The sequence below is a fragment of the Orycteropus afer genome, unplaced genomic scaffold, assembly GCF_000298275.1.
Source record: "Orycteropus afer afer isolate SDZICR_OR568_19922 unplaced genomic scaffold, OryAfe1.0 scaffold00034, whole genome shotgun sequence".
Classification (NCBI taxonomy): domain Eukaryota; kingdom Metazoa; phylum Chordata; class Mammalia; order Tubulidentata; family Orycteropodidae; genus Orycteropus; species Orycteropus afer.
The window spans coordinates 2,624,452-2,646,866 of NW_006921621.1; the positions used below are offsets into that span (position 1 = coordinate 2,624,452).

The 22,415-nt window shown below is 39.4% G+C and overlaps 1 protein-coding gene across 1 annotated transcript in view; it reads left to right on the forward strand.

Annotated features, from left to right (window-relative positions):
• PKHD1 (PKHD1 ciliary IPT domain containing fibrocystin/polyductin) overlaps window positions 1-22,415 on the forward strand; it is a 774,619-nt gene that overhangs the window by 384,275 nt on the left and 367,929 nt on the right. Inside the window, exons 48-50 of the mRNA XM_007936280.1 lie at window positions 6,196-6,373; window positions 7,914-8,109; window positions 20,797-20,862. Of these exons, the coding sequence (XP_007934471.1) occupies window positions 6,196-6,373; window positions 7,914-8,109; window positions 20,797-20,862 (440 nt within the window). The remainder of the gene's footprint in view (window positions 1-6,195; window positions 6,374-7,913; window positions 8,110-20,796; window positions 20,863-22,415) is intronic.

Genomic DNA, 22,415 nt, shown 5'->3' on the forward strand with positions numbered 1-22,415 from the left:
CATTGATTTCAGCTCGAATCTTTATTATTTCCTTTCTTCTGGTGACTGTAGGCTTTTCTTGCTGTTCTTTTTCTAATTGTTGGAGATGTTGGTTTACAGTGTTGATTTTGGCTCTTTCTTCTTTTTTGATGTGTGCATTTATTGCTATAAATTGGCCTCTGATAACTGCTTTTGCTGTGTCCCAAAGATTTGGGTATGTTGTGTTTTCATTCTCGTTTGATTCAAGGAATTTTTAAAATTTCATTTTTTATTTCTTTTCTTACCCAGTCGTTCTTAAGGAAGGTATTGTTCAGTTTCCATGTGTCTGCTCTTTTTCCATTGATCTTCCTATTGTTGATTTCTAATATGATAGCATTGTGATCTGAGAAGATGCTTTGCAGTATTTCAGTGTTTTTAAAATTTATTAAGACTTGCTTTATGGCCTAAAATATGGTCTATCCTGGAGAATGTTCCATGTGTACTGGAAAAGAATGTATATGGTGCTTTTGTTGGGTCAAGGTCTCTTAGACGTCTATAAGGTCAAGTTGGTAGATTGTATTGTTTAGCTGTTCTGCATCTTTGTTGAGCTTCTTGCCAGTTGTTCTATCTTTCATTGAAAGTGGTGTATTAAAGTCTCCTCTGGTGGCATAGCGCCTAAGGCATTTGACTGCTAACCAGAAGGCTGGCAGTTCAAACACACCAGCCACTCCTCGGAAGGAAGGTTGGGCAATCTACTGCTGTAGTGATACCACCTCGGAAACCCAAGGAGAGGTCGCTATGAGTTGGATCCTACTCGACAGTAGTAAGTTTGGATTTTGGTTTTTTACTATGACTGTGCATTCATCTATTTGCCTTTTCAATTCTGTTAAAGTCTGATTTGAGTATTTTGGTGCTTTTTCATTGGATACATAGATATTTATTATGGTTATATCTTTTTGTTCAATTGATCCTTTAATCATCATATAATGACCTTCCTTGTCTCATATGGTGATTTTTGTCATAAAGTCAATTTTATCAGAAAGTTATATTGCCACTCTTGGTCTTTTTTGGTTGCCATTTGCTTGATAAATCTTTTTTCCAGCCTTTGATTTTTAGTCTATTTTGTCTTTATTCCTAAGGTATGTCTCTTGTAGACAGCATACTGGTAAGTTATGTTTTTTTATCCAATCTGCAAGTCTCCATCTCTTGAGTGGTGCATTTAATCCATTGACATTCAGTGTAATTATTGACAAGTATGAACTGGTAGCTGTCATTTTGTTTTGTGTTTTTTCATGGTGTTCCTGGTTTCTTTGTTCCATATAATTTTCTGTGCTAAGCTCATTATGTTTATGAATCGTGTTATTTCCTTTGTTGCTATTGTTTTAATATTTGCTAAATATTTGTGCTTGTCTTCTTTTTTATTGAGATGTGAATGGTTATCATTTTTCTTTGAGGTTTCCCTGTGATTTATAATTTTCTCCCCAAGTTTAGAACAATCTATTCTATCTTGTAACTCTCTCGACTTCCTCATCATTTAGAAGTTTTGTAACTACATTATATTTTCCCTCTTTTTGATTTGTAGTTGTCCTTATTTGCCAATTGATGTCTCTGGTTCCCTGTTTACAATCTTGTAAGCTTATTTTACTTCAGATAGGTCTATAGCTGTGTTGGTTTCTGGGTCATGTCATCTTGTGTATTAATGGTCAGTTGTAGTTTGCTATTATAGGTTCTCTGTTCAATGGATTCCCTTTAGTATCTCTTGTAAGGTTGATCTGGTTTTAACAAATTCCCTTAATGTCTGCTTATCTACAAATCTCCTAATTTCACTATCATATTTGAGGCACAATTTTGCTGGGTGTATAATACTTGGTTAGAAATTTTTCTCTTTCAGGGTTTTATATATACCATCCCATTGACTTTGCACTTGCATGGTGTCTGCTGAGAAATCAGAGCTTATTCTTAGTGGTTGTCCTTTGTAAATAACTTTTCATTTTTTCCATGCTGTTTTCAGGATTCTTTCTTTGTCTTTGGTTTTGATGAGTTTGATGATGATATGTGTTGGTGATTTTCTTTTGGGGTCTAAACTGTTTGGGGTTCATTGGACTTCCTGAATGGATGTATTCTCATCTTTCATTATATCAGGGAAGTTCTCTTCCAACAAATCTTGGACAATTTTCTCAGTGGTTTTCTTTTACTCTTCCTGTTCTGAAATTCCAATTACACATAGGTTATGCCTTTTGATGGTATGCCACATGAACCTTAGTCTTTCTTCATTTTGTTTTGATCTTTTTTTCTGATTGATCCCTTTCCAAAGAAGTATTTGGGTATTTGTCTTCAATCTCATTCATTCTGTTTTCCATTGATTCGATTCTACTCCTTTCAATATGTTATCTGTTTCTGAAATTTTAGTATTAATCTGGATTTCTTTCTGTAGATTTTGAATCTAATTTTCTAATTTTTCATTTATTTTGTCATTTTTTTCTTATATGTCCTTCTGAAATTGTTCTAAGGTTTTGTCTGTGTTTTTGTTAATTTTGTCAGTGTTTTCCTTGATCTGTCTCTCAATTCTTTGAAGGTACCTAAATATACTTCTTTTGAATTCCTTATCAGGGATTTCCAGTTCTACTGCTTCTTCAGCAATGTGTTCTGGGTCTGAATCTTGCTCCCTTGTTTCTACCATTTCATCTTGCTTCTTTGTGTGCACTCTGATGGTCTGTTGTCTCTGAGACATTGTGACATTGTTGTTGTATTTAGATCTGTGAGGAGCAGTTAAAGGTGAATTAGGTTCTTCTTGGTGGTTGTTTGTCGTTGGCCAGTTGGTGGAGAAAAAAAGTGGTGGCTCTCATTCAGTAAGTGAAGCTGTAGGACGTGTGGGTGTGGGTGTCTTGAATGGACATGGCTCTTGTCTTCCACTTCAGTTAGACAAAAACAATGATCTAAAAACTATCAAAAAAGTAAAAGCAAGCAGACAGAAAACAACTACATAAACACACAGGAACAATTACTAAAAAAAAAGAAAAGAAAAGGAAAAATCTGCAATATCTGGGGAGGGGGCAATAAGGGTAAAGAGGTAGAGTAGGAGAATAATGAGGAAAAAGTGGGAACAATGCAAAAAAGAAAAACAAGGAATGGTGTTAACAGCAAGAAAGAAAGAAATAGGAATCAGGAACAGGGAAGAGAGAAAAAGCTGAAAACTAACCGGAGAAGGGAAGAATATAGAATAATAAAAAAGACAAACAAAAAACAAATAATAATAGTAGTAGTAATTTTAAAACAGAAAAACAAACCAGAAAAAAAAAAAAAAAGAAAAAAAATCTGGGCAGGGCCAGGCTCTGTCAGAGCACACAGACTCGGATGGAATTACTGCTGACCTAGAAGGTGCACCTCCGTTCATGAAGAGGGTGTGAGTTATAAGAGTAACAAGGGAATATCTCACCTTTCCAGTTGTTTATGTCCAGAATGTCCTTGCTGTTCCTGGCAAGTGGAGCCTATTCTTAGGTCCTTAGAATCTGAGAGAAGGCTGTTGCTTTAAATATCCAAAATGATCCAACTACGTGTAAACATTCAAAATGGTTGCATCTTTCGGACAGGCAAAAGTCCACAACTCAGCCAGTCTCTCTCTTTGCTGCTTCCCCTTTTATTCACCAGCCACCAGTGAAGTCCTCTGTGCAACCCCTGCCTAGCAGGGCCAATTTTTATGTGAATTCTTAGGTCCTAACACCATGTAGGGAGCTCTGGTAGCATAGTGGCTAAGACACTTGCCTGCTAACCAGACGGCTGGCGGTTCAAACCCACCAGCCACTCCTCGGAAGGAAGATTGGGCAATCCTACTTCCGTAGTGATACTGCCTCGGAAACCCGAGGAGGGGTCACTATGAGTCGGGGCCGACTCAACGGCACATAACAACAACAACAACAACACCATGTAGCAATATCAGGTGAATATCCTGATTCACCCTTAACTGCTCCTCACAATACCACACACTATCAGTGTGTGGTAGTTAAATTTGTATGTTAACTTGGCTGGGCCTGGTTGAGTGACTGGGCAGCTGGTGGTAGTTATTCCCCATAATGAGACTGGCAGTCAACTCCATGGTGGGATGTACCACAAGCAGCCTTTGGGATGTGATCTTCTCCCTGTATATAAGAAGAAGCCTTGGGGATAGTCTCTGGCTTATGGCACACTTGGACTCTGCGTGTAATCATGTTGTTGTTCAGCAGCCTGCCATGCTCTGCCAACCTTGGGACTTACAATGGACTTGAATTAATGGCCTGCCGTGTTGTTTGGTAACATCGGGACTGTGACATTTTACTTGTTGACCTTGGGCTTGTTAGCCTCAGCAGCTGGTAGCTGCCTGAGTGAAGAGATGCCTCTATATTCAGTGGGCTGGGAGCAAGAGGCAGAGCTGAAGCCCAAGGTTGAGGGGCTTTCACCCAGCCCCTAGAGCCTGGAACTTTGAATTTGGACTCCTAGCCTCCTGAACTATAAGAGAATAAACTCCTGTTTATTTAGACCATCTCCTTTGTGGTATATTCTTGTCAAAGCAGCACTAGATAACCAGAATACTCTGCCATCAGGATTGCTGATAGACCACAGCTCTGTATTTCTTCCTTTTCAATGTTTCCATGCAGGTTCTTCTCCTAGTTGGAGTTTAGTCCACTTCTGTATCCTTCCTTTCAAAGTTCAGGGCTTCAAGATTGTCTTCTCTATCCGTGTTAATTGGTTCCCCTTTTCTTTGTTGAAGAGGGTCTGTGTAGTTTGTCTGCCTATTCTGCCATCTTACCAGAACCTCTACTTGCAAGTTTTTAAAATCCAATCACTACTCATCAAAGTAATATGTAGAATAATTTTTTTTGTGTGTTTTATGTTATGCCAATTGAGTTTTATGTCCTTTGTGCCCATGGTCCTGAGCTTATGGATCTAGTGATTAAATCCCTCAGTATATTTTGCTGTAGCTAAGAAGTTACCTTAACTTTGCTGGATTAGCTCCATTCTATATATGGACATTCTTATAGTACATACATATACATATATAGAAATGTCATCTGCCAAAAAATATGCAGTCATGGCTATATTCCCTTTTGCCTAGATATAGTTGATCATTTAGCCTGCCTGGTGGTGTAGTGCCTAAGGCATTTGACTGCTAACCAGAAGGCTGGCGTTTCAAACCTACCAGCAACACCTCAGAAGGAAAATTGGGCAATCTACTTCTGTAATGATACTGCCTAGGAAACCCAAGAAGGGGTTGCTATGAGTTGGATCCGACTCTATGGCAGTGAGTACCTGTGTATCCACTGTAGATTAATGTTTGCTGTTACTGATAATGCAGTATTATGTATGTTGAAGTGTTTATCTTTGTTGTGTGTATCTTTTGTGTACCTCTCTGTGTCTTCCTTTTCCTTTGTGTTATTATGCTGGTATATTACCTTTCCTATTACCTTTCCCTTCACCCAAATCAATACTTGTCTCCTAAGGTTTTTAATGGCTAATTTCTTTTGGAAGTAAATTGCCAGGCCTTTCTTCTGTGGTGCCTCTGGATGGGCTTGAACCTCCTGCTTTTCATTTATCTGAACACGTTACCTATGTGCACCACCCAGGAACTCCACATTGTTCCCATAGGAACACTTGCTTATCAATAATAATATGTCTTTTTTCTGCTGCTGATATACTTGGTCTACAACAAAGTTCTGGCCATGCACATTTTTTTGTTTGTTTGTTTTATTAATAGTATAATAATACTGGCTCACATAGCCTCTTTAAGGTGATATTTATTAGTGGCCTAAGAGCCAAGTGTTGACACCTGAGTATTACACCTCTAGCCCAGTAGGCCAATGTAATGCACAAACAATCCAATAGCAACCATTTCTGGGGATGCTTTGACCGTACACTGACTGATAAACTTCCATAAACATGATATAAAGAGAGTACAAGGAGCTCTGGTGGCATAGTGGATAAGGAACTTGGCTGTTAACTAAAGGTCAGCAGTTCAAACCCACCAGCTGCTCCGTGGAAGAAAGATGGGGTGATCTACTTCCATAAATATTTACAGCATCAAAAACCCAGTGGGGTCACTATGAGTCAGAACTGACCCTATAGCAGTGAGTTTGGTTTTCATGGTTTTAAAAGCACATGGAGAGAATACAAAGATGAATTACATTTAATTAAAGAGAAGTACATTAGATCCAGAACTGAAGAAAAACTGGAAACTCAATTTTTTTTTTTTTTTTATTACCCTAGAACTCATGCTCCAGATGTTACTTATAATTTAACTATGACTGACAGCAGAAATAAGACAGTCACTGTCAATTATGTATCTGACACATTGTCAAACTCGCATGGCTGGATGGCTCTGCTCTTGGATCAAGAGACCTACACCTTGCGATTAGAGACGCCTTGGATCAACCGATCTCTGCAGGTAACCCCAAGCATTCACTCAATGCTACCTCCCATCTACTAAAGGTTCTTATCTTTCCTTCTGTGAAAATACGGGTTGTTGGTACTAGTATCTTCTGATGCTGATAAAGAAAACTCTGCGGGAGCATTTTGATTAGATAAATGTAATCTGAATATGAAATTTGTTTGCTTTTGTAGTTTGAAAATTTTAGAAATTGCTTAATTCTCACTTTGCAGGATGGTTCTACCTGGAATTTTAATCTTGTTGATACAGTGAAAAATAGTTTGTAAGCATTCAATGGAATTATTATCTTATGGATTAAGATTCAACTTAACTCAGAGAGAAGTGTTTATAGCCCCCTTCCCACCCACACCCCCCAGAAAATGACTGAACAAAAGGCATTTATACATTGCATACTGCCACCTTGTGGTCAAATATTAACGTGTAAATGAAGGGCTTTAAGAATCTTAGGGCCTGGGTTGGGTTGAAGGAGTGAGTCATATGTTTAGGGGAAGCAAAGACTGGACTAGTCATCAGGAAAATGGATGTAATTCATACAAAAATATAAATCTAGTGGATTTCCTCAAGCTTGTTTTTAACACTTTTCCTCTTCTCTCACCATACATATTCCCCTTTAAGGGTCATGTGGTCAGTGGTTAGGAAGGTGGAATCTGTTTTTGGTGTGCCATAGTTCTGGGGTGTCAAAGCAGAATCTCTTGATCCACTATTCATTGTTTTCAGAAAGGGTGCATACCTCTCTTTCCTTTACTTGAAGTTCCAATGAGGACATTCTGGGGAATTATCATACGTTAAAGGTAGAGAGATAGTGACTTTGGGCTTGAACCCACAACTCGTGGGGTGGCAGTTAAGCACCTAACCAAGTGCGCCACCCTGCGAATCTTTCATCTGGCCTGTGACTGTTAGTGGTCTAGTGGAGTCTGGCTCATGGTAACCCCGTGTGTGCTGAGCAGAAGTGCTCTATAGGGTCTATCACAAGGTACATCTATCCCGGCCCTGTACTCTCCAGCTTTGGGATACAGGGCAAGTTACTGAACCTCTGTTTGCCTCAGTCTCCTCATGTGTGAAATAGGGCAGTAATAACAGCTGGGGGTCTTTTGAGGACTGAATGACTTATAACAATAAGCATGTACTAAATTCCCCAACAGTGTTAGATCTCATGGTTATAAATGGATGACACTGTTGTCATTGCCTGCTTCTATAAATTGTGGAGAAAAACTGGAAAGACATTCTGGACCTAGTTCTATCTCTTTTTGCTGTGTGATGTAAGACAAGTCCGTTCACATATCTGCACCTTGGTTTTCTCATCTGTTAATCAAGCTTGTTAAACAAGAAGATCCTTATGGCATCTTTCAGTCCTCATATCATTCTATGAATTTGTAACTTTAGTGATGAAATTACTAGGAAATGGATTTAAATAGGCCCATTGCACACAAAAAAAGTACAGTCTGGCACTGAACTGCTCCATCAGTGTTCTCTCTAGGCCTTTTTAGGGGACCTGCCTTACTAAAAAAGCACTATTATTCTTTTCTCACTCTTCAAGTACTCTGCGACATTTGATAACTTTGCTCCTGGGAATCACCTCCTGCTGGTGCACACAGATGTGCTGCCTTACCCTGACATCCTCATAAGATGTGGGAGTCAGGTGGGCCAGCCTCTTTCTTCTCTTCCATCACCTGGTCAGGACCAAAGCTGTGACTGGTTCTTCAGTAGTCGTTTGAGGCAACTCACCTATCTGGGTAGGTATATTGGGTGAGTGTTTTGAGGTTATGTAGTCAGAAACTACTATTTACTCTTTGATTCTCCACCTGTGTGCTATGAAGTGATAAGTAACTCAAGGGGCCAGCTGTCATACAGGTAAGTGCGTGGGTTCTAAAATTAGACTGCCCACATTTAAATCCCAGCTCCAACACTTAGTGGTGATGGGACACTGAGAAGTAAATTCTCTCAGCTTAGTCTCCTCGTCTGTACAATGGGCTAATAATAGGACCTAACTCAAAAGATAGAAAATTAAATGAAGGGTAGTATGTAAAATACTTTAGCAGGATGCCTATCTCACAGCAGGTACTTAGTAAATATTGGTCGCTATTAGTAGTTTCAATTTGCTTTAGGGCAGTGTTGTATTTGTGTTTGTACAGTGAAAGAATAACTGAACATGGAAAGACAAGATGGTTGATTGTGGCCACAGACATAAGCAACAGCAGAGGTGACAAGGTGACAGATACAGAGTAAGGCTGGAGAGGCTGTAAGAAGGAGGATCTGGCAAAATAGGTGTCTAGAATGACAATTGGTCTTAATAGATCCTGGGCGAATTCAAGGGACCTCATCCATGTAGCAAGTCCCAGCTACTACCACAAGCCAGACTTGGCTATGAGGTTTTAGAGGTCTGGGAAATTGTAATGAGATCCACTGGGAATCCTCTTCAAAGAGCAAGAGTCTCCAAATTTATTAAATATTCAACCAACCCTCTGCTACTTCCTGTTCCTTCTTCCACTCACATCTGAAGGTGCAGATACTAGAATATGCTGATTCAAACAATTTTTTTAAAATTAATAAAGCTCATCTACCCAGTATCCACTTTACTTGGATTTACAATCAACAACCATGACAGCAGCAGTTAAGAAATCAAATGATGTATTGCACTGGGCAAATCTGCTGCAAAAGATCTCTTTAAAATGTTTAAGAGCCAAGATATCACTCTGAAGACTAAGGTACACCTGACCTCTAAGCCATGGCCTTTTAATACCCTCAGATGAATGTGAGAGCTGGACAATGAATAAGGAAGACATCATAAAAATTGATACATTTGAATTGTGGTGTTGGTGAAGAACATTGAATATACCTTGCACTACTAGAAAAATAAACAAATCTATCTTGGCGAAAGGATAGCCAGAATGGTACTTTGAAGAGAGAATGCCCAGACTTCTTCTCACCTACTTTGGTCATGTTGTCAGAAAAGACTAATCCCTGGAGAAGAATATCATGCTTTGTTGTTGTTGTTATGTGCTGTCGAGTTGGACCCGACTCATAGTGACCCATCCTTGGGTTTCCGAGGCAGTATCACTACAGAAGTAGATTGCCCAACCTTCCTTCCGAGGAGTGGCTGGTGGGTTTGAACAACCAGCCTTCTGGTTAGCAGTCAAGTGCCTTAGGCAATATGCTACCAGAGCTCCTGGATATCATGCTAGGTAAAGTAGTGTCAGGGCAAAAGGGGAAGATCATCAATGAGATGGACTGGCACAGTTGCTACAATGATGTGCTCAAGAATGGCAATGATTCTGATGGGGGTGGGGTGCACTATTTTGTTCTGTTATACGTAGGGTCACTATGGATCAGAATCAGCTTGACATCACCGAACAACATTACTCCAATAAATATTCATTTATAGTATATGTAAATGTGCATGTATACCTCTATATTTAGGTACACACACGTGTATTTTCACCATAAGTACTGTAAAATTACAACTTGCTATCAATTCAATTAATTATTCTAACAAAGGGAAATAAAATTTGTGAAATCATCTTTTTTTTTTTTTCTTTTTGCCACAAATTTCCTTTATCAAGCTTAGCTCATGTAAGCGTTAAAATTAGTTTGTAGTTAATGAACACAATCTGACCAATGGACAAGACAGGCTCTTCAGAAGCATGCTAAGTATAGGAGAAAAGCAATTTGAAATTAGAACTTTGTTCTGTAATCTGTATTAAGTAAGGAATCCATAATTAAAGTCAAAGATTCTAGTAGTAAAACTCTATAGTCTTACAGATCTCTGTCCATCCCCAGTGTTTATAGTGTTAGGCTACAATTATGGATGGATCAAATCAGAAATAAAATTTAAATGATAGAATTCAGTGCCAATATAACACAACAACAACCCATTTGGTCAATATTTAAAAATATATCAGGGAAGCACCAGGCTCTGCTTTCTGGTGCTATTGAAATTTAATAGTCCCAATGCTAACTGTAGATCAAATTACATTAACATATGGCTAAGCACCTTCAAATGTGAGTGGAAGAAGGAACAGGAAGTAGCAGAGGGTTGGTTGAATATATAATAAATTTGGAGACTCTTGCTCCTTGAAGAGGATTCCCAGTGGTCCAAGGAATGGCTTTTGTGGTCACTGTGCCTTTTTTACTGGGTGTGTGGGGTAGATGAATGGTCGTTGTTATTGTTAGGTGCTGTTCAGTCATCTCCAACTCAGCAACCCTATGCACAGCAGAACGAAACACTGCCCAGTTCTGCACCAACTCCATGATCCTTGCTATACTTGAACCCATCGCTTCAGGCACTGTATCAATCCATCTCATTGAGCGCTTTCCCCTCCTTCGTTGACCCTCCACCTTACCAAGCATGACATCCTTCTTCAGAGAATGGTTAGATAAATGGTTAGAACCATGTATGTTCCCATTTCTGGGCTAGTACCAATGAGGACATAAGGACAAAGGAGGAACAAAGGCTTACACTGTTCCTTGATGGTGGTACCCAGCACCTGTGTTGGGTTATGTAGGTTTGGTTATGGTTTTGGATATCATCTGTGTCAAGTTTATAACATCGTTAACAAGTTGGTGATTAGGCTAGTGTGTTTTCTATAGACCTGGTTGCATTCCCCAAAGCCCTAATGACAGTAAAGGAGTCATAGCTGGTACCCTGCTTTAGTTACCTAGTATTGCTGTAGCACAAATACCACAAGTGGGTGGCTTTAAAGAACTGAAATTAATTTTGTTAGTTCAGGAAGCTAGAAGTCCAAATTCAGAGTGTAGCTCCAAGGGGAAGTACTCCTTTGTTTATTTCAGCTTCTGTTGTTGTTGTTATGTGCCATCGAGTCAGACCCGACTCATACAGACCCCTCCTTGGGTTTCTGAGGCAGTAACACTACAGAAGTAGATTTCAGCTTCTAGTAATCAGCAATCTGTGGAGTTCCTGGGATTGTAGATTCATCTGCTGCCTTAGTCATCCAATAGCTTCTGTCTTCATCCTGTGTATTCCTGTCTGTGCCTAATCTGCTCCTTTTGTAACTCAGAATTGATCACGTTTAGCACATATACTACCCTGATACGGTCCCGTAAGCATAACAAAGAAAACACTGTTCCCAGAAGGGATCACATCCACATATCTGGGGATTAGGATTACAACACATATTTTAGGAGAACACAATTCAATCCCAACAAGACCCCACAAAGTATAGTTCCTATTATGTATGGTACATTTTATGTATTGATTATACTGTTACTTTCACTAAATTGTCTTTTCAGACCTTGTGACATATTGGTCTATGACTAAGCTAATGTTTATAAAATACATTTAATCTAAGAGGAGAGCATAAATCAAGACTTCATTGTTTATGTGGGATATTCCTGTGACAACATGTGGAGAGTTGTGAATCCATGCGCTTCATTTTATTTTAGGGAAACTGCTTGTCCTCCTTCCGTTCCACCAAGTTTCCTCTCTGCATTTCAACGGGCTGCTCATTTTCCTGGCTGGTGTTTCATTCCCGGATGCTGCTTCACTGACAATTGGCTGTGCTTCATTCATTTGTTGACCACTTCTAATTGGACCATCTTTTGTTTTGTTTGTTTGCAACCTTACCACATCCCGCAGGATAGGAAGTTGTAAAAAGTCCCAATTATCTTCATTTCCTCCATTTGGCTGCTTCATGTGTGATTTGAGATGCCTGGCTAATCTTAGACCAACTGAGAATGGGAGAAAGGATCAGAACCCAGGCAGTCTAGCTCCTGGCTATGGTTCTCTCCACTAGAGTGTGCTGCCCACTAAATAATCATTGATCATTGGCCACGAAAAACAAAAACAAAAACAAAAACAAAACATACAATATAATTTGGCCTTTGCATCTCTCTTCTCCACCGAGGCAAGTTTTGTCTTTGTTTAGCAAATGTCTTTATAGAATTCAAGTTCTTTGGAAAGCTTCTGGGCAGAGCTTAGAGCTTAGGGTTTTAAATCAGTGGCTAGCTATATTACCTGGGGCATGGATGGCATCATAATTGCTCCATGCCTCAATGGTTTTACCTATAGAATGAGGCTAAGGATATTTACTTGTCTCTTGAAATTATGGCACAACATGCCTAAACATCTTTAAGTACAATTAGCATTCCATGTTACTTTACTAAGGATTTTCTTAACCAACTATTTTTCTTGAATTTTCATTTTACCCAGAAGATCAACAATATTATGAGACTTAAATTAAGTATGCATGTCATAACCTTTCTGAAAGGGTCTTGTTCTACTTCCTTACACTAAGTTTTGTGGGATAACTGAGATCTACAGTAATATGACATGCATGATGAATTGTTCCCATGATGGAAATTCAGTACCTTTTAAGCAATTGTTATTTACAGGGTAATATTAACTTCACTCATTTAAAAATATCTCTCAAGGTGAGTGGTTCAGGTTGCCTTTCTAAAGCCCTGGAGGATGCTGCCAAAGGAGCTTATGTATAAAACAGACCATATGTAAAGTAAAGAACTTGTATGCTATAATTCGTGTTTGGACCCACTCATGGCAATGTTTGATGTGATAAACTATTACAAACAGCAGTTCTAAACAGCATCATTGCCACTCTTGGGAATGGGTATGACTATAATACAAGCTTGCTTTTAGGCTTTCAGAGTTGGGACCAAAATCAAGTGAGCCCATTTTTCTGTTTCCATGATTTGATTCACTGGCAGCTCATGTCTCTTCTGTACAGAGCTAGTTCCCCACTGCCTCTTTTCCTGCTGTTTTTTTCCAAGGATGTTTCAGTTCATGGTGAACTATTTTTATTTTTTAGTTACATTAACGCTATGAAATAATTAGTCAGCTAATTAATCTGGTTTACAAGCTTTGTCGGATTCTTCAGCTGTCAGTCAGGCCTGGGCCTGAGGCCTACATTTAGTTTCAGCTCTCTTGCCCATGTGATTCCCGTTGCCATGACTACTGGCTACATCTGCTGACACCCCACTCTCTATTTATTGCTTAATTAAGAATTTCACGCTCAGCCCTTATCTGCCTCTAAGAACAAGCGCACACTGTTAAGAAATTCCGAATTTAGGACCAAGCACAAGGACAGCCTTTCTTAGGGGCCGGGCTGTATGGAGCCTCTCTAATGATCCTCTCAGCATCCCAGCCGCCACCCTTCAATCAAAAATCATTAAATGGGGCAGAGATAATGAGCATGTAGCATATCAAAAGAAGGATGTTTGCTTGGTCCAAAGGAGGAAAATCTGCTAGGCCCCACGCTCAGCTCCACTTCAAAGGGAGATGAGCCCCCTCATCACTGGGCCTGATAAAGCCTCATTTGTTCTGGGCTTGACTTATGCAGAAGGTCTGGTATGTCAGAGTCCCATCTCACAGACGTGGGTCCCCCACCTCCTGCCTTCACCTCCACCAGCCCCTGCCCTGGCCTTCCGCAGCTCGTTTGTCAGCACTTAGGCAGCTGGGTCCCCCAAAGCATCAGGTGGAGCGTATAATCACTGACCCTCCTCTTACAATGGCCACTTGTAGGGGGGTGACCAGGAGGAGGTCTTCATCACAATAGGAACACAATTATTGCAGCTGCTAGGGAGGGCCATGCCTCTTCCTGTAGAAATATAATAGCACTTGCCCAAAACAGGAGGAAAAGACTGGAGGGAGATGGAGGGGGTGGAGAGAGGTGGAGAAAACAATCTTGAGTTGATTATTCCGATTCTGACTCTTGGAAGCCCGGTGTGGAGCCAGTGGGGTTCCAGCAGCTGCTGGTACACAGTCTTCTTCTAATAATTGTACATTCTGTCAGGGGTCAACTTACTTTTGACCCTGCCCTTTTATATTGGTAAAAGGCTCTTTAGGGGAAACGGTTAGGTTGTGGCAGGGTGCATTAAACACTCACAGGCCCTTCCCTTTGGTTTCTTCCCCACGCAACCATTAGTCAGTGATAAATTCATATCAGATCCTGGGCCATTCACAGCCACCCTCCTGAGTTCACACAGCCCCCACTCACAGTAGAGGTGCAGACGAGCAGGAAAATTGTATGAGGTGGCAGCTGAGGAGTTTGGCCTGGGAAGTCTCCAGATCGGACGCAAAAAAGGCACATGTAGCCAGCCTGACCAATGATTGTCTTCTAATGTTCCTGTCACAAAGATAAAGACAGGCTGTTTGGCGAGAAGCCGGGATTGTGGTCTACGAGGGCAAGAGAGTTGTGGCTGGAAAGACAGATGGATTCTATCTTCTGTACCAATTGCCTGAAGAACTCAAGTCACATCATACAGAGTGATCAGAAAAGATGCTGTTAAGTTGGGATGTTATGAAAATAAGAAATCTCTTCCTGAATTTGGGATTAAGAAGTTATGGCTACCACCTAGGATCCTCTGTTCTCAAAGGGGAAGAGGGTGCTAGGACAGAGTAGACTGCTGGATAGACCTCTCTGTTCTGAAGTCGGGCTAGCAGATGTCATGCAGAGTCCTTGAGAAGGAATCCTGGTGGCATCTGAAAAGGAGAGGGAACTCAACTGGCTCCTCAAAGCTCCTTGGGAGGATTTTGCAGGCAGAGTGGTACCATAATCTTTTGAAACTCTACAGCCATTCCATGCTGAGTCCCTCTCAGGCAATCTATAGTATTCTAGTTAATAAATTAATTTACATTCTTATAGGAAACTTATTCCCCAAAGATCCCTAAGGAATTTTACCAGTAATGTAGAGAATTGGCTCCAGGGAAATGACCTAACGTTTAGAGCAAAAATATAGATAATGAAACAGAGCTGGGGATGTGAAAAGAGATACTGCCTTTTAGTTAGAAGAAGGAAAGTAGGGAGGAGGGAGGAAGGAAGAAAAACGTAAACCCCAAACCAAACTTACTGCCTTCTGATTGTTTCCAAGTCATAGCAACCCCATAGAACAGAGTAGAACTGCCCCATAAGGTTTTTAAGGGAGCAGGTCACCAGGTCTTTTCTCCTGCAGAGCAGCTGGTGGGTTTCAGCCACTGACTTTTCAGTTAGAATTTGAGCACTTAACCACTGTGCCACCAGGACTCCTTAAGGAAAACTTACACATCAGAAATACTTTTCTGGGAGTCACCCAGGTTAAGAAGTTAAGTCTTAGAGAGAAGGTGGTAAGTGGTACAACCAGCATTTAAGTTCAGCTTTTCCGACTCTAAATCCAGTGCTTGTTCTAGTATACTATTTTTTTTTAAATCCAAGCTTATATTCCTACCCCTGTAAACCAATTTTTCTTCTATTTATAGGAAAACTTGTACTTATTAACACTGTGCTTTCTAAACTTTAGCTGAGTATTGTCTTTATAATCTTGTTGCATCCTTATGCCTCCGTACTATTATTTATTTAATGTTTTTCTTAATCGGTCCCCACACTATTTTATTTTCAAAAAATAGTTAGAGTAAGAAGAGTTACCTCTTCTTAAGCAATAATACTTATAAAATCATGGGTTCGCTGAGCTAGTTGTGTTTTCTAACATACTTTAAAATCTATAGCCATAAAAATAAAAACTTTTCATGCCAGCTGAAATCAACACTTCATATTTTATATTTTGAGGGTATAATGTGGTCTTTGGGAGCTCTGGTAGCATAGTGGCTAAGGCACTTGACTGCTAACCAGAAGGCAGGCGGTTCAAACCCACCAGCCACTCCTCGGAAGGAAGGTTGGGCAATCCTACTTCCGTAGTGATACTGCCTCGGAAACCCAAGGAGGGGTCGCTATGAGTCGGGGCCGACTCGATGGCAAACAACAACAACAACAACAACAATGTGGTCTTTATGTTTTTCATTTAATTGATGAAAAGTCAGAATTGTGAGCACAAGGATATCTTTTTCATCTGGGTCTCTTGGTCTTCACTTGCTCAGAACACCTCTCTTGAGGAAAAAACCCTACATTCTTGTTAATATAGTATGAGAGAAGTTGTATACCTTAAATCAGTGTTTTATAAATTTGCTTCATTAGAAAACAGGCTATAAATCCTAGTTCTAGAGTAAACCAAAAAACCCAAAAAAGTAGGGCTCAGAAAATCACAGATACCCCACACAAATGTGGTAAACATTGTGCTGAGTCAGAGTGACAGTCATTATTGTCTAAATTAATTAAAAAGGTTTAATTGAGCTAACTCTGGACTGGTTAATGCAGATATATCTGTTGGCATCTACTTTTTTTTTTTCACTTTTATCCTGAAATGATTACACACTTCTATGAATGAATTTTACTGGGGATAATAGAAGACTGAAAGGTGACTTCAGGGTTTTATATAGTATTTCTGGAAGGTCTTTAGAAAATCATGTGTCACAAGGGCTAAGTGACTTCATGGCTGTCACTGGCTGATGCCCATCTCTCTGAGGCTGGAATCAGAGAGGGGTATGGTTCTGCAAATGAAGCCTAGGCACCAATTCACATGAATGCCTTCTCTGTGGCTAAGTTAAAGAGGTCAACTTCTGGGAGCAAGGTCAAGTTCACTGAACTGGAAAGGAGATAGGAGCAGGAGTATGTAAGTGTTCCAGGTAGAGTAGATTAGGAAGAAGAGGTGGAGATAGAAGACAGGACAAGCTAAGATGAAAATTCAGAGAAGGATTGAATCCAAAATCTGGCTGAGGTACAAACCAGAGTGAGGGACCAGTGTAGACAGAGACAGAGAGGGAGAAGTCATGGGATAGGACTGGATGAAATAAACAGACATGGATTGGAGTTACTGATTCAGATACTCACACTAGAAAATCTCAGATTGAGTGGGAGACCCTAACCCATAAAACCAACCCATTGCCATTGAGTCAATTCTGACTTGTAGCAGCTCTGTAAGGACCGAGTAGAACTGCCCCATAGAGTTTCCAAGGCTATAAATCCTTAAGGAAGCAGAGTGCCACATCTTGCTCCCATGGAGCGGCTAGTGAGTTCAAACCTCCAACCTTTCAGTTAGCAGCCAAGCACTTTTAACAACTGTGTCACCAGGTCTCCTTACAAAACCCTAATATATGCATAAATCTTAATGGGAATGTGAGAGTAGGATGAGTGGAAGAGTGAAATAGGGAGGGACTCTATGGTCTGTAAAGATGCCATGTAGTTTCTTTCCTTCTTTTTTTTTTTTTATCTTTTTATATTTGTGGTGGTTGTTAGCTGTCCTGAAGTCAGCTCCTAAATCATGGCGACCCCATGCACAGCTGAATGAAAGGCTGCCTGGTCCTGCACCACCCTCATGTTCAGTTGGGGATTGGATCTTGTGATCCATAGAGTTTTCATTGGCTGTTCTCCTTTCAAAATACCAAGAAAGAATGGGGTCTGCAGGCACTCATGTTATATCTACCTAAGTAACTTAATCTTTTTCCTCTTACCAGGAGCCATTTTCTTAGCACATTTCTCTCTTCCTCCTAGATGTCTGTGTTTATAGCAAACTTAGATCATAGCACTCTTCAAAATAATTAGACAATAATTGACCCAAAGACTGCCTTTTCTTTTTGAGGACCAGATCTTCTTACAATCTGGGAAGGATCAACTACAAAGGGCTCCATTTATAAACAAGGTAGATTAAACCATACTCATATTACAAATGCAAAATCAGAAATCATAAGCACTGAGAAAACATATGTACAATATCACAGTTTATGTAAGGCTTTTAGACTCTTCTCCAGTCAATACCTTTATTCTCAAATGATTTTCATCCCTCTTTGTATTTATCCAAATTGGAAATGACACTTAACATTACGCTGTCCTTTATAGAGTCAAAGCACTTAGCAAACTTTAGCAGATCTGGTTAATTTGCTTACAACTCTGTAATCCTATGGCTCATCATGATTAGATGCAGATGTAAAAAGAGTAAAAGCATATTTCTTGGGTCTTGTTAACTGGCTTCTAGAATAAAGAACCAGCCTTAGTAACAGTACTAATAATGTTGTTGCTGTTAGCTGCCATCAAGTCGGCCCCCCACTCATAGTGACCCCTTACATAATGGAATGAAGCCCTTGCTGGTTCTGTACCATCCTCATGATTGGTTGTGGTTTGGACTGAAATATTGATAATAGCTAGTTGTGCATTCCTACTTCCGTAGTGATACTGCCTCGGAAACCCAAGGAGGGGTCGCTATGAGTCGGGGCCGACTCGATGGCAAACAACAACAACAACAACAACAACATTTATTATTTGTTATGGACAAGGCACTATGCTAAACATATTATGTGGACTATCCCAATTTTTATTCCCAGTAACTCTGTGAGGTAGATAATACTGTTATTCTCATTTTCAGATGAAATGAGTGAAGTTCAGAGATGGTGAATAACTTGCCAGTTGACCCAGAGCTAGGAACTGGAAGAGCCAAGAATTCAAACCCAAGATGTTGTACTCCAGCATCCACATTCTTCCCCATTACACTCTAGTGTCTCACATGGTCCAGCAATGATGTTTGAAAAGAAACTACCCTTTGACCCAGGCTCACATGTTCATAACCAGCCCCTAGATTGACACAATGATGTGGTGGTATAGGAAATCACATTTTTCTAATTTTTCACGCTTTTGGTAACTTTTCTCCATCTCTTCTGATGTTAACGTTAATAAAATGAACAACAGCTCTTCAGTGCCCTTTTTAGTTTTCCAGTGTCCAAAGCATTCTCTAGGAGGTAGGGACTATTTGACCACAAAGTCCAGAAACCACTGGTGCAGTGCAATATGGAAATCTGCAGACATGACAGACACTGTGCCAGGAAGCCTTGGCTTAAAAAGAACAGTGTGTGCAACCTGAGCTAGTTCCAGCCTGGATAAATGATTGAGTGAATGAAAGAATAAGTGGAACAACCTACATTGGGGGTAGCCACTTTGAGAGTTAGTCCCTTCAGTCTAAGGATTCATCATCACAGTGATAGCTACAGTGCCTGAATACTTAGGGTATTTCTTTCATCACAAGCAATTTTTGATTAAGTTGATTGTTTTTCTTCTGCTTCAAATTTTCTCATCTGTCAAATGGGGAAAGAAAAGGGTTTCCTTCATTCTTTCTCCCCAATTGTTGCTCTTATTAGCCTAAATCATTTTTATGTGGGGTTGAATTAATCACTATAACATGACCAGAGCAGTTTGAAAACAATTTTTCTTTTTTTTAAAAAAATGTGTCTGTCATGATTTTTCTTACCTCAGTAGCTCTGTTTTAAGGAAGAGGTCACAGATGTATTGAAGTCTACAACTCTTGGATACATTAGCAGGAATGAATTTATAACACTATTAAAACGACAATGGTGACCCAAACAAAAACTGAAGACTAGGCGAGGCCCACGTAAGAAAGACCTCCAGACACCTCATCATGGATCCCTTTTGGGATTATTGTCTTTATGATGCTCTGAAACTTATGCTTTGTAATTAGAAAAAAAAATGATCCTTGATCTACTATATCCTGTGATGGAGTCATGGGCTTGGGCTTCCATGAAGTCAGAACAAAATGTGGGGTTGGCCAAAGCCTTGACTCTGCAAGTGCAACAGCATTGGGCCCTCCAATGATGAGAGGTGCCTGCTTACATGACTTCTGATAAGGCAGAAAGGTAATTAACCAATAAGAGACAAGGTGTTAGTGAAAAGTGGAGTTCACGCACCTGATTACTAATTAATCAGGCGTGAGAGCACCTTGTAGATGCATTCACTATTTAATTATAGCAGCCTCTCTTGGCAAAGGAGCATATGTTCCCAGCTTAATCTACTGGTTTATACTGACATCAAATTGTCATTATCAGAAAGAATCAGGCCTTTTGATTATTTCCACTAATTTATTGAACACTTAAAATTAATGAACCCCAGGCCTTTTAAATGTGCTCAGTTGGTTTGGAAGATGTGAGGAGAAAGGGGGGTGGTGGTGGAGAAAAACCTTCATTAAAAGGACAATTTGTTTGGATAAAGGTAAGGCAAATACATTTCATGGGTGATCTGAACTCTATTGGTGAAACACACATGAATTATAAAAGCTGAGCTTTTGAAATGGTAGAAAGGAAATAGGATACGAGGTGTGCCCTGCTGGCCATGCTTGTCCTCCAAAGAACATATGGCTAATGGTTTTATTTTATTTTTCCTAATTATTTATATGCTGATTCTCTAGGAGACATCACAATTAAGTTTAATCAAATAAAAGCAATCAAAATAAAATGTTGGATATCAATAGTTAGTTAACTAACTGGGAACTTCATTTTATAAAAAAATACTTCTTTTGTTAAAAATACACACAGCAGAATGTACACCAGTTCAGTAATTTCTATATCACAATTCAGTGACATTAATTACATTCTTCAAGTTGTACAAACATTCTCACCTTTTCCCAATTATAAAGACTTCAGTTTTTTGTTTTGACAATTTAGTTAGGAAGGGGAGAATTTAATATAAAGTCACCTTCTCACATGTGAGTATCTTTCATCTTAAAGAGCATATTAGCTGTGGTACTATCTTAAGATCATCTTGGCATAACAGTTAATTTTTAGTTGTAATTTTTGTATTCAGTCTCAGGTGAAGGCCAAGTTCAAGTGACTCTCCAGGTGAAAGAAGGTGTGGTCCCAACTGTTTCAGGTAAGCATTAATCCACCTAATAGAAGTGCCTAGTACAGCAGACTGTCCTTCTCCATGTCTTTTTGTAGTCGGGCAAGTATCTGTCCTAATGTTTTAATACCTGACAACAGTCTCTGTTGTATTACCCCAATAGCTAATATGTGTGTCTACATGTCCAAGAAAGACATAAGGACATATTTATTTTGTAAAACAATGGAAAGTAAGAATTGAAACATGTAAATAAGCACATTTTATAAATTATGGGCCATATGTGCACACAGGAGTCCAGACCTGCAGATGGGCCATTAGGCCTCCACCAAATGGAAAGAAAAACTCAGGATATCTCAATACTTTAATTGTTCCTGGTAATTTCAGAAAATCATGATAAACAAATCCTCCCCAAAAGTCAGATTGTTCTGTGAAATATTTCTAACTCATAAAAGCTAAATTCTCAAAGACTAAATGTCTCATAAGCACCTTCTAATGTGTTTCATTGTTTGTTTTTGTTTATCCTCAGTCAGTTTAACTATACACTTGCATTGGGGATGGATCTTTTCAAAGCCTTACTTTTCCTTTGATTTTCAGGAGGTACTTTTGTAGTATGTCAGAGCAGAGACCATGCTAATCAGAATAATAGAATGATCTAATCCCTCTAATTAATAAATATATGAGATAAAGATATTAAACTATAAACTAGAAATACTTGTGATTACAATTCCATGCTCATGAAGAATATGATTCTAAGATTGCTTTCATAACCAGTTCTGAGCTATCGTAGCACTTTGCTTTTTATTCTCCCCTTTTCCTTTACAGTGGCTCAAATTGTATTGTTTATTGAGAGCCTCTTGTGTGAGATTGGGCAATGGTGACCAAGATGGAATGGCCTTTGACTTCATAGAATCTTACAGTCTCCTCAGGATGTCAACCAAATGACTGACTAAATGATCAATTAGCAAATTTCCTTTATAATAACTGTTATTAAGAAAAAAAAAAATATATATATATATATATATATTTTCCCCCCTGAAAATGTTGTGTTTGAATTCTGTAGAAGAGATTGAGTTGGATGGTTGAGTCCCAGTCTTAAAATTGTTGTGGAGGCACTCATGCTGGGCCCCCTCTGAGAACATTTGATCATCCATAATGTCCATTCCTGGTTCAATCAGCTGTAGTTAGGGTGGCACATCTCTTGGTGCTTAGTTTGAAGATTTCTGTATAAAGAACACCTTGGAAGGACACTGTCCATGACTTCTGAAATGGGGCCAAATTAATTGAGAGATGCTTTCCTTGGCCTGCCAATTATAATGTGCTGAATAAAGAGAAAGCTGAAGCTTCATAAATTTGGAGCAATTTAACAAGGATCCTCACAGGCCATCTTATCCAGTTGCCTCAATTTACAAATATGGGCTTAGAGTCCTGGAGATTAAACAGTTTACTTAGTCACATCAGTGTTTAAACATATATTCTAATTCAGGTTTTCCAACTCATTCCAGTGTTCTTTCTATTATACTATGTAGTCTCAAAGGTATTTAAATTGCCTCTTTCTCTCTTGCTTCCTTTTTGGTATATATTAA